Below are 15,353 nucleotides of genomic sequence, written 5' to 3'. Positions count from 1 at the left end.
ATATTTGTTGTATGAAATGATGGAAAATAACATTACAATAGTATCATGACAGGATTAGACTAAAAATAAATAAAGAAATAAAACTAAGCAACCCAAATATTTATCACAGAAAAACTACAAGGCAGAAAGTTGAAGTTTGAAATTAGATTTACAATCTAATGAACGGTTTGTCAATTACATAATCTATATTATTGCTTGCCTATTGAATCAATGATCTTTCTTTCAAATCTTATTTTGTTTTGGGGACAGTATGCACAAACATCCAAGATTACATCTAGAAGAGGCCCAGCCAATGGATTCATATCAAGTTACTCACAGGTACATTCCACCCTCTAGCCCCCATGAATGCATTGTTTTCTTTCTCTACCTTTTCTACTACTACTATAATGGAACTCTGCTCTTTGTCACTGATTAGGCTCATCTCAGCTCCACTAAAGCATTTCTTTTCCACTCTCTCCATTCCTCCCATCATTCTTGTTTGTCCAACCCCTAGACCTTGCACTAATCACTACACTCAGTCCTTCCTTTCCAGAACACTGACATTCTGCAACTCCTCCCTCCTTATTTCTTTCCTGTAAATGTTGACTTACAAAGATACAAATGGAGTATTAATGACATCAGTCCCACTGCTCTGAGAGTCTGTGAAGGCAATAAGCACTTCCCATTTCTCCAGACTCAGCTATTAAAAGATGAAATTCAGTAATGAGATATATGGTGCATTCATCACCATGTTCAATGCAAGTTCCCTTGTTTTGGTACCTCAGTTTCTGATGGAGTTATGACATGTAACAGGTCTTGGGTATTTTAAACCTGGTGGAATCATCTATCTCCAGATCAGAACAGAGGTGATTTCTTCCAGTGTCACTGGTACTTTATTTGCTGACCTAAAAAATATAAAACAAAGTTCAGCTCAGAACACAGAGAGCTGAATGAAATCTGCAATGCATATAATCCAATGCTCTGGTGGCAATTACCTCAACAGCTTAACTGAAAGTTGCTGACAGATGAATCCAAATAAAGAGTGCTGGCAAAACTGTTAGCATGCTGGGCAAAATGCTTAGTATTTTGTCCATCTTTAAATCCTGTGTTCAAATATCATTGAGGTTGACTTTGCCTTTCATCCTTTCAGGGTTGATAAAATAAGTACCAGTTGAGCACTGGGATTTATGCAATCAACATAACTACTCCTGGCTGTGAGTATAAAAACTGATGCCCTCTGCCAAGCTGTGTCAAGCCAGTGTGGCTAAGTAAACTCATCAAACCAGTATGATCTCAAGCTCAAATTCATGGCCTTCACATGGACTGTGGTTGGTGAAGAGAACATACTGAGGCCCTTGTCCTGAAATGGGCTGGGCATGGACAATCCAATCCAATCCAATCCAATCCAATCCAATCCAAAGGAGCAGATATTTAATCAATTCTCTTACACTATTATAGAAATCTACCCAGTTTAGTTTGCATATACAAATGTGTTCCCTTGGTATTGCGGCCTGCTTAATAAAATTCCTCCCAAATAAAATAACTATGGTGCCACATGTAAAGAATGATTCAATCAATAATAGACCAAAATGAACTATGGAAATATTTCTCTTACCTTCTCGTCCAAGTTGGCCGTCAGATGCTACTAAATCTCGCAAACATTTTTTACATATGCTGTGTGAACACGGCAACAGTAAAGGATCTGCAAAGAGCTCCAGACAAACAGGACAAGATAATTCCTCCTCCATTACAGTGCAGGAAAACAGGTCTGTATCAAACAAGAATATGTAAAAAAGAATTGTTACATTATTTAAATTACTTTTAGATGTGAAAAATCAAGTTGCTGCCTACATTGGCTAGATTACTTTGAACTTTTAATAACTCACTTCGCAACTTCAAGATTCAGCTTCCATCTTGCCGTGTGGCACCTTGGGTGAATATCTTCTACTCTAGCCTTAGGCTAACCAATGTCTTGTGAGTGAAATTTAGTAAATGAAAGTGAGCTTGAGTGGCACAAATGTGAGTGTGCTCCTTTGTTTTCACATTGAAACTGTCGGAGTAACAGTGATGTTTGTTTACATCTTCTATAAGTAATTTGTCCCTTACCTTAGCAGTTTTGTTGGTTTGCATTTGTGAAAACCAGTGAAAAGAGTACCTTATTTGAAAAACAAGGGTTGGTAGCAGAATATTGCTATAGAATACAGCATCAATAAGTCTCACACAGCTCATACTGGGATGGTAAAAATCAACATAAAAATGATGATGATGAAAGCTGTGAAAACCTAACTGTTATGCAGTAAGGAGAAACAGACTCATTACATACCAATAGGTGCCCTACTTTACTCTTTTATAAACTAATTAGAATAACTTACTGCTACTGCTCTTTAATTCAAGCAGCAGTTCTCTCATTGAACTGATCTGCCATTTATTTATTAATCCTTCTACTTCAGCAGAATTTGAACTCAAAAGGTAACAAGTTGGAAGAAATACAGTTGAGAGTAAACATGATAAATTTTGTCCTATTAAAAAATATCTAACTGTTGAAATACCTAACTTTGTTTCAACTGATTTTGAAAATGAAGAATTCAACAAAATATTTGTCATTATTAAGTGAAGTTCTGGAACATAAATGAACATGTGATTTTGATGGAAGCTTTTAATTTTAATCACTTTGTAACAGAGTTTGTCTCATTGAACAGGAACTGTTTCAGGCAGGTTAGTATCAAAAGGGTTAAGCCCGACAATTCAATACCTTTGTTAGCCTGTGTTTCTGGATTCAACCTTATTGCTGGTGAAAGCTTTAAAACCTTATACTTACCACACAATCTTAGTTAGTCTCTGCTGCCAACTGTTTTTTTTCTGCTATCTTACACACACAAAATTGCAAATCCAATATATATTCTGAAATCATTCCTATCCATTTGATGATCTTGCAGTGGACTCTCTCTCTGTCATATATACATAAGTACGGATGTAGTAGATAACAGCTAGCCTTCGGCCACCCTTTTGCACCCTGTTGTGTCCACTACTCTGATTGTGGTTGGTATTGGCGCACTTTTGTCTCTTGCTCTGTTACGTGCCAATGTGCATCCCACACAAGAGACAGTCTCTTCCAAACATCAGGTGAGCTGATAGCATGGTATAAAATGGTAGCATCAACACCGTTTCAATGTCTTTCGGTTCCAGACCTCTTAAGGTCTAGCCACTGACCACACAGGACACAGCCAGTTCCTGCAACAGCACAACAGCAGCCACATGGAGACGCAACAACACTCGTCCAACAGCATATGGCAGTTTCTTTTTTCGTCGCCTCTATCATTTTAACATCGTCAACAACATCTCTCTACATACACAGCAACCAGCAATCCTCGCACAGGTTCTATCTCAACACTGTTTGTGAATTACTTCACCATGGCTAACAGCAACACGTAACCACTCTGCATTGTAGTCACAACTTCTTGTTACAGCACTTCAACTATCATGTACCTTGACTACGAACTGGTATTTATCATCCTTGTGTCTGAACAGTCTTCTAATGTCCTATTATAAACTCTTTCAATACTCTATTTTATGCACACATACACACATACTTTGTATACATGATGGCCTATCTATTATTATGTATATATGACACACACACACACACACAGGTTAACATATAAATAAAATCTTCTCTTAAACATTCTACTCGGTTGTGTCTCTCTTTTCCTTCTGGCACTTATATGCATTTATCCTTTTCGTATTCATTGTATCGACTGTGATGTACTAAAGGAGCCATTCTCATCACCTCTCCTTCACACGGTCGTTTACAAAAATCTCTTGAACTCTCTGCTCTCCAGTGTTATACGGAACCAGTTTCAATTTGCTTTTCTATATCAAGGAAGAAACTCTTTATAATCAACATAGCTAACTGGTCTCTGAGAATCTCCCATTCTTTAACACTAATCACAATATTTTCACAGATCCATTTCAAGTACTAATTGTTGTTGTTTAACTCCAGATCAGCCAAAATCAAGCAAACTTATGATCCGAGACATTCAAGCCTGAACAATCCTATTGTTTTAAGAATATCCAGGAATACATTATCCGACGTAACTATACTTTTCAAGACCATATGCGTGATCTGAGTGAGATTTGGCTGCTATTTCTAGCAGGTCTAGCAAACATTTGGAGGCTTACTTCTTGATTTGTTGAAATTTTTTTTTTTTTTTTAATTATAGCAAGCTGTCTAAACAGTCCCTGATCTTCAACTCATTATGCCTGCTACTAACTGTTCCACTGCATCTAGAGCATTTTCAAAAATCAAGTTTCATATCAATCTACCAGGAATCCTACCAATTTCCTGCCTACTTACTTGCTATAGCAAAGTAAATTTACTTCTGAGTTACTTTTAGACTTTTGTGTCCTTTGCTACTTACCTTCATCTTAGTCTGTCATGCTAATCATGTATAATATATATTTAATCCTCTTCTTAATCCTTTTGAAATCAACCTGCCTGTGACCACCTCTGGTGCTGTGATACTTTTTGATTCCAAGAGTTCTAAATTAAAACCTTCCATCAAAATTTCATATTAATTTAGGTTCCAAACACCAGTTTAATAATTACAAAGTATTTTACTAAATTCTTCATTATTTTCGAAATTAAAGTAAAGAGTGTAGAAATTTGGTAAGAAAAGAGTTAAGGCTCACAAGAGTTTCAGTGCTTCCAATTTTTCAAATGGACCAGGTATCAGTATAGTAAAGTTGTTTGGAGCAATGATATGAGACTGTGATCAAATGTACTCAAAGAGCAGGGTAAAAATAAAGATACTTAGAAGCATACCTAGGTGTAGGCATAGCTGTGTGGTGAAAAACTTGCTTCCCAACCACATGGTTCAGGGTTCAGTCCCACTTCATGGCACCTTGGGCAAGTGTCTTCTACTATAACCTCAGGCTGATCAAAATCTTGAGTGAATCTGGTAGATGGAAACTGAAAGAAGCCCACTGTGTGTGTGTGTGTATATATATATATATATATATATATATATATATATATATATATATAAGACTAGAATTGGTAGCATACCATGATAATACTACTGGCTATTTGGGAATTCTAAGGGTGAACGAGCTCTATTTGTACTCTAATACATTCTTAATAGAACACACCTCAACTATATATATATATATATATATATATATATTTGTGTGTTTGTGTCTGTCCTCCCACCATTGCTCGACAAATGTTGGTGTGTTTACATCCCTGTAACTTAGTGGTTCAGCATAAGAGACCAATAGAATAAGTACCAGGCTTACAAAGAATAAGTCCAGGGGTTAATTTCTCAACAAAAAAAGGCGGTGCGCCAGACATGGCCACAGTCAAAATGACTGAAACAAAATATATAATTGTTAAATTCTAATATGAATTTTGCTGGCAATTTTAAACCTACTTTTAGCTATCTGGTATATGATCTGAAAAGCTCTGTGTTTAATTCTCTCATTCCCTCTCAAGCTGTAAAGTAGTGATTCCTAACTAGGGTCCATATGACCTTTGTGGGTCCTTATAAGATTTTGCTATCAAAATTTATGTGCAATAAATTGGTTATACTTCTATGATACAAAAATATTTCAACACTTTTTTTTATACAATTCCTAATAATATTTAATCATAAAAATATAAGATTTTTTTTAAAATATTGAATGGTTACAAGGGTCCATTCAAGTAAAATACGAATTAAAGAGTGTCCATAGATGATAAACGGTTGGGAATCACTTCTGTAAAACTTAGTATTTTGTAAGACATCATCAGTAGGACAACACACAGAATTTGTTGTCCTTACCAAGAATTCCAAAAAACATCCACAATTAAAGACATTACAAAATTAAACTAAATTCCATCCAATGAAACTATTTTGCTCCAAATTTGCCAAGTCGCTTTTCCATTTTCTCCACAACTTAAGCCTCTGATCAAAGGTTTGTGATCAAACAAGCTTGGAAAATAGATGTTTACATTATAATAAAATAAAATGAATCTATGAAAGCAAACATTTAAAAAGGCTGTTACTTACATCTTTTCTTATTGAACCATTTAAGAGAATCAAGTTTTGGTGAGGGTGCTGAAAAAGAACCCAAGCAATCAGTATTAAAAAGGATTTTAAATATCCAATTTGTATTAAAAAAAAAAAGGGAGAGAAAATGAAAAATCATTAAGCCATTAGCATTCAGCTTACTCTGTGAAACAAAGCTTTTTTAAAAATCAATCAATTATCTTGTAACTTAGGGATTTTGAAGATGTAACTGTTTATTTTTGGAATGATATAGCAGGGTATGTGTGAGATGCTAGAATTGGCCAGTCTGAACATAAAATGGGTAGAATATTTGGGCTGGATATGGCTGGTTTAAATGCTAAGGGGCTAATGGAAGAAATTTTAATTCCATGTAAGTTTAACATTGAAAGAAATTTACAGTGAACAATTAACTGCAAGTTCCTGGTGAAATCTAATAATCACTGTTATTAGTTGTAGCAGTAGTTGAAAATAGTAATTTGAAATATTCAGATAAATATAGAAAAAATATTTCGTTCATTGGGTGAGTCACATTTGGAATTTACTCACTATAAACCTTTTGTGATCATATTTTGAATGAAATATAGTGCCTAGATGTTTCCATTATTTCATTTTAACTAATGAAGGATTTAATCAAATAACTATTACTTGCTACACTTTGGGAGGTTCATACTGTCAATTAAAACATGTACAGTGAGTGCATTTCATTTCAATTTTATCACTTAATTAGATAAATTAATTTATTAATTGGTTTGAAAATGTTCTTTTGACATAGCTTGTAATCTTATCCATGATTATGTGCCCCTCCTGCAGCTGCACACTACCACACAGTCACGCCTGTACCACACATACACACACACATACAGAGTTCTTTATTTTGAAATGGAACTAATTTTCATATTTATGTTTGCATTGAAAGTTTGTTTAGAACATAATTCAACATAAGATTCTTAATTATCATCATCATCGTTTAACGTCCGCTTTCCATGCTAGTAGGGGTTGGACAATTTTACTGAAGACTGGCGAACCAGATGGCGGCACCAGGCTCCAATCTTGATCTGGCAGAGTTTCTACAGCTGGATGCCCTTTGTAATGCCAATCACTCCGAGAGTGTAGTGGGTGCTTTTACGTGCCACCGGCATGAGGGTCAGTCAGGTGGTACTGGCAACGGCCACGTTCAAATGGTGTTTTTTATGACGAAAAGTATTTATCTAAAAATAAATATATTTTAAAATGAGAAATTTTGTTTCAAAGAACTAAGGCTCATCTCTGATTGGTTGGTATCAAAAGAATTAACAACACTGCCACCTCGTGCTAAGATATCTTTAGTCGAGTTCATTATGCAAGGATTGAGACAAGACACCTGGTTCTTTCCCAGTTTTCTTTTTTTTTTTCTGCATGCAGATACTCAGAGTGAACAAAGGTCCCATCAAGCATGAATAGAAATCTTCCTTGACCAAGTTGTGTGTGTGTGTGTGTGTGTGTGTGTGTGCGTGTGCGTGTGCGTGTGCGTGTGTGTGTGTGTGTGTGTGAACATCATTTATCATCTGTCTTCTATGCTGGTTTGAGGCGGACATTTTACAGGAGCTGGTAAGCCTGGGGGCTGCACCAAGCTCCACTATCTGATTTGGTATGTATATATCAGGTTATTAAGAATGAAATGTCTGATTTTGAACTGAAAGTTTATTTTACTTTATATCAACAAAAAGCAATGCAGTTAATCAATGTATGCACCTAAATTATTCACACAATTTTGCCATTTTATCGGTAGCTTATTTATGCCAGCAGTAAAGAATTCTGGAGAGCAAGAGGTGATGAAATCATGAAAGGTTGTTTTTGCATCTTCTTCAGATTTGAAGTTTTTTCCTTGCAAAAGTTGTCTAATGCCTGGAAAATGTGATAGTCAATTGGTGCAACATCTGGTGATTAAGGTGGATGAAAGAGTACTTCCAAGTTCAGTTCCTGTAACATGAATAGCATTCTTTGTGCAACATGTGGTCGAGCATTGTCTGTTGACCAATCTCAGTTGTTTAATTGTAAGTTCACTCATCATTTCTTCCAATTGGTTGATGTATAACATCTGCTGTAATTGACTTACCAGGTCTCATGAAGCTGTAGTAGATGACATTAGCACTGGACCACCAAACAGACACCATTAGCTTTTTTTGGGTGAATATTCTTTTCTTGATTGTATTTTGGCACTTCGTCGCTATCCAACCACAATGCAGAATGCTTGCTATTGTTGAAAAGAATCCATTTTTCATCATATGTAACAATGCGATACAAAAATGGTTCGCTTTATGCTGTGACAACAAAAAACAGCAAGTCTCAAGATGACTTGTCGTTTGATGCTCATTCAGTTCATGTGGTAACCACTTGTCCAGTTTCTTTACCTTGCCAGTTTGTTTCAGATGGTCCAATACAGTTGGAATTGAAACATCAAACCTTGCTGCTAACTCATGCATAGTTTGAGAAGTGACCAACTCCACTACAGCTTCCAGCTCATCATTATCCACCTAGATCTCAGGTCTACCACAGGGCTGATTTTCAAGAGTAAAGTCACCAGACCGGAACTTCTCAAAACATCGATGTACAGTGCACTCATTTGCCACATCGTCACCAAACACCTCATTGATGTTTTGAGCTGTCTGCGATACACTGGTTCCATGGTGGAACTCATATTCATAAACAATACCAAATTCTGATCCATCAATGTGTTCACAAAAATTGATTTACAAGAGAAAACTCACAATATAATCAGAAACCATGAATTGCATTTCGAAAAGTAATCATGTAATGCTTCAATGTTGTAAAACAAAGAATTGTCAGGATAAAACAGAGTAAATGAGTCAAACTTGGTACAAAAGAAAATTGGACATTTCATTCTTAATGACCTGATTATATATATATATATATATAATCATCATTGTTTAATGTCTGCCTTCCATGCTGGCATGGATTTGGCTGGTTTGACAGGAGCTGGCCAGGCAGAAGACTGCACCAGAATCCTGTGTCAGTTTTGGCATGGTTTTTACAGCTGGATGCCCTTCCATACACCAACCATTCTGCAGAGTGGACTGAGTGCATTTTATGTGGCACCAGCACAGGTGAGGTCAGTTTTGGCATGGTGTTTACAGCTGGATGCCCTTCCTAACACCAACCACTTTACAGAGTGGGCTGGATCCTTTTTACATGGCACCAGCAATGCACAACCAGAGTACAAATCCATGTTTACTGTTTACATACATACATACATGTGTGTGTGTGTGTATAAAGAGACAGAGAGATAAAGAGAGAGAAAGAAAAAGAGATACTAAGATAAACAAAAGTTTATATTATTAGTTCCTATGTACATTTCACAACTTTGGTTGTTTGGAACCCTTGGATTCTTAAGCAGAGAACTAATGTTTTATATATATATATATATATATATAATATATATATATATATATATAATACAAGCAAAACGCCCCCCCCCCCCGTCCAATGGATGGTGCTGAGTTGTCAAACGTTAAAACCAAATTTTTAATTTTTTGGTCTCTTAAATATACTGCATTTTGTGGTATTATTTCAAGCCAGCTGGCTTTTTTTGCGCAAACTGCATGTGCATTTTTCTCGCACACATAGTATCAATCGCAACATCTGATGTACTTGTGCGTACAAATGCATGTTCCCACGGCTTTATCAATCGCATTCTTACCTGGAATCGATTTTTGTAATTTTTTCAAGACTTATACACGTAATTTGAGCACAATCGGATGGAGGATGCTCGAGATCCTAGAAGACATACACATAGACAGACAGAATGGATTTTATATAATATATATATATATTATTCCTTCATCTATTTTTTTTTTAATCTTAATACTATCAGAAGTCTTTTGTTGACTACTTACAACTTGGTCAACTTTATTAAAACAATTTACAGAAAGAAAGAAAAAAATACAAAAAAAAACTCACAGAAATCAGACAGACACAATGGAGTTAAGTATTGGTGCTCAGTAAAAGTTTGTAATGAAACTGTTACTTTGTTACTTCATTCTTTTCTATAGTTAACAGGTTTGTAATAAATAGGTATGTTAATAAATAGCAAAATGTGTGACAGACATGGCATGACAAACTGAGACTGAATATGTGGTTTAAATATCTGGTTGAAGCTACTTCATTTCCCTTCACATGCATCACTAATAACTACTACACATGTGTCTATAAGGAAGTCTATGTGGTGACTGCTTGGCTTGCTAGAAATCACAACTAAATTACTACCCCTCAATTACACATTCAGACCTGGGTGTTTAGCAACATGTATACATAGTAGAAACCAAATAAAGACAAGCAACATGACACGTTAAAAAAAAATTGGGGTTTATTATTGTTATTCTTCTAAAACTCAAGTTCAGTTCAAACTTCATGTAAAGAAAATTTTAGAAACAAGTGAATTTTCTTTAAATGGTTTATTGTTGAATTATGATTTAATTACAAGGCAACAAAAAAAAAAAAAAACAGTGGGGGATTAAGCATGAGAAGGTAGTGAGAGGGGACAATGGGCCACACACTCTAGAACAAATGGTGTGCTCAGCCGTGGTCATGACTGTGATGGCATTGCTGTAGAGAATGACCAATGAAACTCCCTGCAGCAGCCACTCCATCTTGTGGAGCTCATTTCTCAGATGGGCTGCTGTTATTCCAATTTTTTGAAAGAAAATGTGGTGCAGGCTCCAAGAACAGTTGAGGTCTCAATGGTAACCTGCACAAACTGATAGCGGTTGGTCAGGCCCCTGTATTTATTTATTTTTTTTCATTTCCTGTTGCAACTTTCTTACTAAATATTTAGTATAGAGATACTTAATGAATGAGGTGGAAATAAAATTATCAAGAGGGTAAGAGAGACTCCCTATTCATAGTCCTTGCATTTAAAGTAATGTTTTTTGTTTTTTCAACCATTTCTTAGGGCAGGACATTCTGCATAACTTGGGGTTACCTAAACAGTTTGTTATAGGAAATAGGGGTCAGATCTAAAAATTATAACTGTGATAGCCCAACACCCAGAAAAAGCCATCACACGTTTCACTCTATGGAAGCTACAAATCTAGCAGGGGTCTCTACCCAGGTGCTCAACATGTTAGAAATAACAACCTCGAAATCTGCCTCAAAAATCACCAAAATTATCAATAGGCAAGATACATTGAATAATGTAGTCTTACATACACACTAAGTAATAATTATACCAATAGACATATTCTAGCCATGTTTGATTAAGTATGACCAAGGTTTAAACAATAATAATTTAGAATTAAGCCCCAATTATTATCTTTCTGTAATTTATGCTGACATTATTATTTGAAATCAATGACTTAAAAAAAAAAAAAAAAAAAAAAAAAAAAAAAAAAAAAAATGGATGTCATATTTTCAGTCATTTATTCAATTAAATATGTAATAAATTCTATAACTTACCAACTGACTGGAATGTCTGAATGTATCCTGGTTTTAAAGAACCTACATCTACAGAGGATGGAGAAGTCATGTTGAAGGAGTTTGTATTGTAAAGATATTTTACTTTCAAAATAATTATCACTTGAATGATATAAAATTTGAGTGGCCCAACAAATTATTATACCAAATTTGATTCCTTTCATGTGCAGGGACTAGGATGATGAGTAAAAGTATCCCTTGGTGGGAATGTTAGTTTCACAATGAGAGAGACATGCACAAAAGCTAGCTGTTTTTTTCAGAGTAAACTTCAATATAAAAGCTTGAAAGAAGCCTTTGGCTTCAAACATTCCTTTCTTCAGTCAGATTGCTATCACTATGAAATAAATTATAGTCGGACAGTTTAGGAAGACAGTCAAGAGACTTAGTATGTGATGTAAAATGTGTCCCAGTATTATCTACTTATAATCATAGCTATTGCTGTTCAGATAAGTACAATCAGCTACTGGAATGAGAACAAAAGGAAAATTGCTAGTCAGAAAACTGGTTACTCATTCAATATAAATAGTACAAAAATAAATGTAATAATAATAATGCTAGTTGTGGTTACCAAAAGTAAAAATAAGTACTGACTTTTTGTTGTGTGTTTCTTTATTTTTTATTTTTATAGTTTCTTATCAGCAAAGAAAATTAACTATGGCATTAGAGTAACAAACTAGTTATACCAAAGTTACTTTTAGGAGAAAATAATTTTATGCTACTTACAGCTATTCCATTATTGTGATACAAAAATTTTATTTATAGTTTGAAGTAAACAGGTTTAGTAAAATAAAATTTGACTAAGGAAAGAAGCAAAATATTTTGATCAAAAGTTGAATTTAAAAATAATTCTTAATAGACATAGCTGTGTGGTTAAGAAGCCCAATTTGTAACTATGTAGTTTTGAGTTCAATCCCACAGCATGGCACCTTGAGCAGGTATCTTTTATTATAGACTTGGGCTGTTCAATGCCTTGTGAGTTCTTGGCTATCCAAGTATCTAAAACAATTAGTGAAAGCATGGTACATGTCAAGTGAAGGCACATGGCTTAGTGGTTATGGTATTCAGCTCACAATCACAAAGTCGTGAGTTCAATTCCTGGCAAGATACTTTATTTCTTGAGCAAGATACTTTATTTCACCTTGTTCCAGTCCACTCAGCCGGCAAAAATGAGTAGTACCTGTATTTCAAAGAGCCAGCCTTGTGACACTGTCTCATGCTGAATCTTATCAAAAAACTACGTTACGGGTACATATGTCTGTGGAGCACTCAGCCACATGCATGTTAATGCCACAAGCAGGCTGTTCTGTTGATCAGATCAACTAGAATCTTTGTTGTACCTGACAAACTAAGTCAGTTAGGTACATGTCACCAAGCCTTACCTGCCCATAAGTGACCGCTGGCTGTACTTGTACACACACAAAAGATTAATAGATTTCTTCTGAGAGTATTGTGATGAAAAACTACAACAGTTCAATCATTGGCTGTATGGCAGAATGCATGTAAAACAAATTTTAAAAGATGAATAAAAATGCATGTAAAAGAATGAATAAATGATGTGCATAGTATTTCAAAAGCAACTAGGAATTATTTCTATACTCTCTTTTACTTGTTTCAGTCATTTGATTGTGGCCATGCTGGAGCACCACCTTTAGTCGAGCAAATCGACCTCGGGACTTATTCTTTGTAAGCCCAGTACTTATTCTATTGGTCTCTTTTGCCGAACCGCTAAGTGACATAAACACACCAGCATCGGTTGTCAAGCGATGTTGGGGGGACAAACACAGACACACAAACATACACACACACACACACATACATATATATATATATATATATATATATATACGATGGGCTTCTTTCAGTTTCCGTCTACCAAATCCACTCACAAGGCTTTGGTCGGCTCGAGGCTATAGTAGAAGACACTTGCACAAGATGCCACGATCATAATATTTGAAACTATCCTTAATAATAAGCCATTCAATTACCAAACAAGAGTAAACAAGGAGACAGTTATTAAAAGTACTTAACTGGTACTTTCTTTCATTGATCCTGAAAAGGTGAAAAGCAAAGTTGATTGTGGTGGTATTTGCAATCAGTTCATCAAGAACTCGAAAAAATTATGCTAAGCATTTTGTCCTATGTGTTAACAATTTTGCCAGATCGCTGCTTTAACATCAGCTTAATAATCCTTTCTACTATAGGCACAAAGCCTGAAGTCATGGTGAAAGGGACCAGTTGATTATACTGACTCCGAAATTTCACTGGTATTTAATCTATCAACCCTGAAAGGATGAAAGGCAAAGTTGACCTCAGCGGAATTTGAACTCAGAATGTAGCGATGGGCAAAATACTAAGCATTTCGTCCAGCATGCTAACAAGTCTGCCACCTCGCTGCCTTTAACATCAGCTTAATAATCTTATCTACTCTAGGCACAAAGCCCCAAAATCAACTAGATTGATCCAGTATGCAACTGGTACTCAATTTATCAACCCCAAAAGGATGAAAAGCAAAGTTGACCTCAGAACAAAGACAGACAAAATATCGCTAAGTGTAGGAGTGGCTTTGTGGTAAGTAGCTTGCTTACAAACCACATGGTTCCAGGTTCAGTCCCACCGTGTGAAACCTTGGGCAAGTGTCTTCTACTATAGCCATGGGCTGACTAAAGCCTTGTGAGTGGATTTGGTAGACAGAAACTGAAAGAAGCCTGTCGTGCGTGCGTGCGTGTGTTTTTGTCCCCCACAACATCGCTTGACAACCAATGTTGGTATGTTTACATCCCAGTAACTTAGCGGTTCGGCAAAAGAGACCGATAGACTAAGTACTAGGCTTACAAAGAGTAGGTCCTGGGGTCAATTTGCTCGACTAAAGGCAGTGCTCCAGCTTGGCCAGAGTCACATGACTGAAACAAGTAAAAGAGTAAGCACTTAACCCGGCATGCTAACATTTCTGTTAGCTCACCACCTTTAACATCAGCTTAATAATGACTAAGTTCTCTTACTACATTTGTCATAGTGGTAAGGATTCTTGGTTTTCATTCAGATTCTGGGTTGTTATTCTTGGACCAGGTGATGGGTTGTGTTCTTGAGCAAAACACTTCATTTCACATTCCTCCAGTCCACTCAGCTGGTAAAAATGAGTAATCCTATGACAGACTGGCATCCTGTTAGGGAGGAGTGTATATGCAAGGGAAACCAAAAAAAAACCAGCCCTATACTCCTTATGGAGTAATACTGTTTTCTTTTACTCTTTTACTTGTTTCAGTCATTTTACACTGGCCATGCTGGAGCAACGCCTTTAGTCGAGCAAATCAACCCCAGGACTTATTCTTTGTAAGCCCAGTACTTATTCTATCGGTCTCTCTTGCCAAACTGAAAAGTTACGGAGACATAAACACACCAGCATCGGCTGTCAAGTGATGTTGGGGGAAGGGGAGGGACAAACACACAAACACACACATATATACGACAGGCTTCTTTCAGTTATCATCTCACAAGGCTTTGGTCAGCCCGAGGCTATAGTAGAAGACACTTGCCCAGGATGCCACATAGTGGGACTGAACCCGGAACCATGTGGTTTTTAAGCAAGCTACTTCCCACACAGTCACTCCTACGCTTAGCCATCTCGCCGCCCTGAAGCTAAGTTATATTTTTTTCTACACTAGGCACAAAGCCTGAAATTTTTGGGAGTGGTGGGGGGGTCATTCGATCAGAATGACTCCAGTATGCAGCTGGTACCTAATTTATCAACTGAAAGGATGAAAGGCAAAGTCAATCTCGGCGGAAATTGAACTCAGAACGTAAAGACAGACAAAATACCGCTAAGTATTTCACTAATGTTTCTGCCAGCTCACCAAGTTA

The 15,353-nt window shown here is 36.2% G+C and overlaps 1 protein-coding gene across 6 annotated transcripts in view; it reads right to left on the bottom strand.

Annotated features, from left to right (window-relative positions):
• The window catches only part of LOC115213380 (probable E3 ubiquitin-protein ligase MID2), a 49,085-nt gene that overhangs the window by 18,926 nt on the left and 14,806 nt on the right, over positions 1-15,353 (bottom strand). For 2 of the 6 annotated variants that reach the window (XR_004999728.1, XR_004999729.1), the window contains exons 1-3: positions 11,478-11,889; positions 6,027-6,074; positions 1,595-1,747 (exon numbers count right to left, since the gene is read on the bottom strand). Coding sequence is in view for 4 of the 6 variants with exons in the window: in XM_036503996.1 (XP_036359889.1) it covers positions 1,595-1,747; positions 6,027-6,074; positions 11,478-11,547 (271 nt within the window). In the remaining 2 variants the exon portion in view is untranslated. Of the gene's footprint in view, positions 1-1,594; positions 1,748-6,026; positions 6,075-11,477; positions 11,890-15,353 lie in introns of those variants that run through there. The other 4 variants (XM_029782323.2, XM_036503997.1, XM_036503996.1 and 1 more) reach the window with 3 other exon arrangements.

The sequence above is a fragment of the Octopus sinensis genome, linkage group LG6 (genome assembly GCF_006345805.1).
Source record: "Octopus sinensis linkage group LG6, ASM634580v1, whole genome shotgun sequence".
In the NCBI taxonomy this organism is placed as follows: domain Eukaryota; kingdom Metazoa; phylum Mollusca; class Cephalopoda; order Octopoda; family Octopodidae; genus Octopus; species Octopus sinensis.
This window is presented reverse-complemented; position numbering and strand designations above follow the sequence as displayed.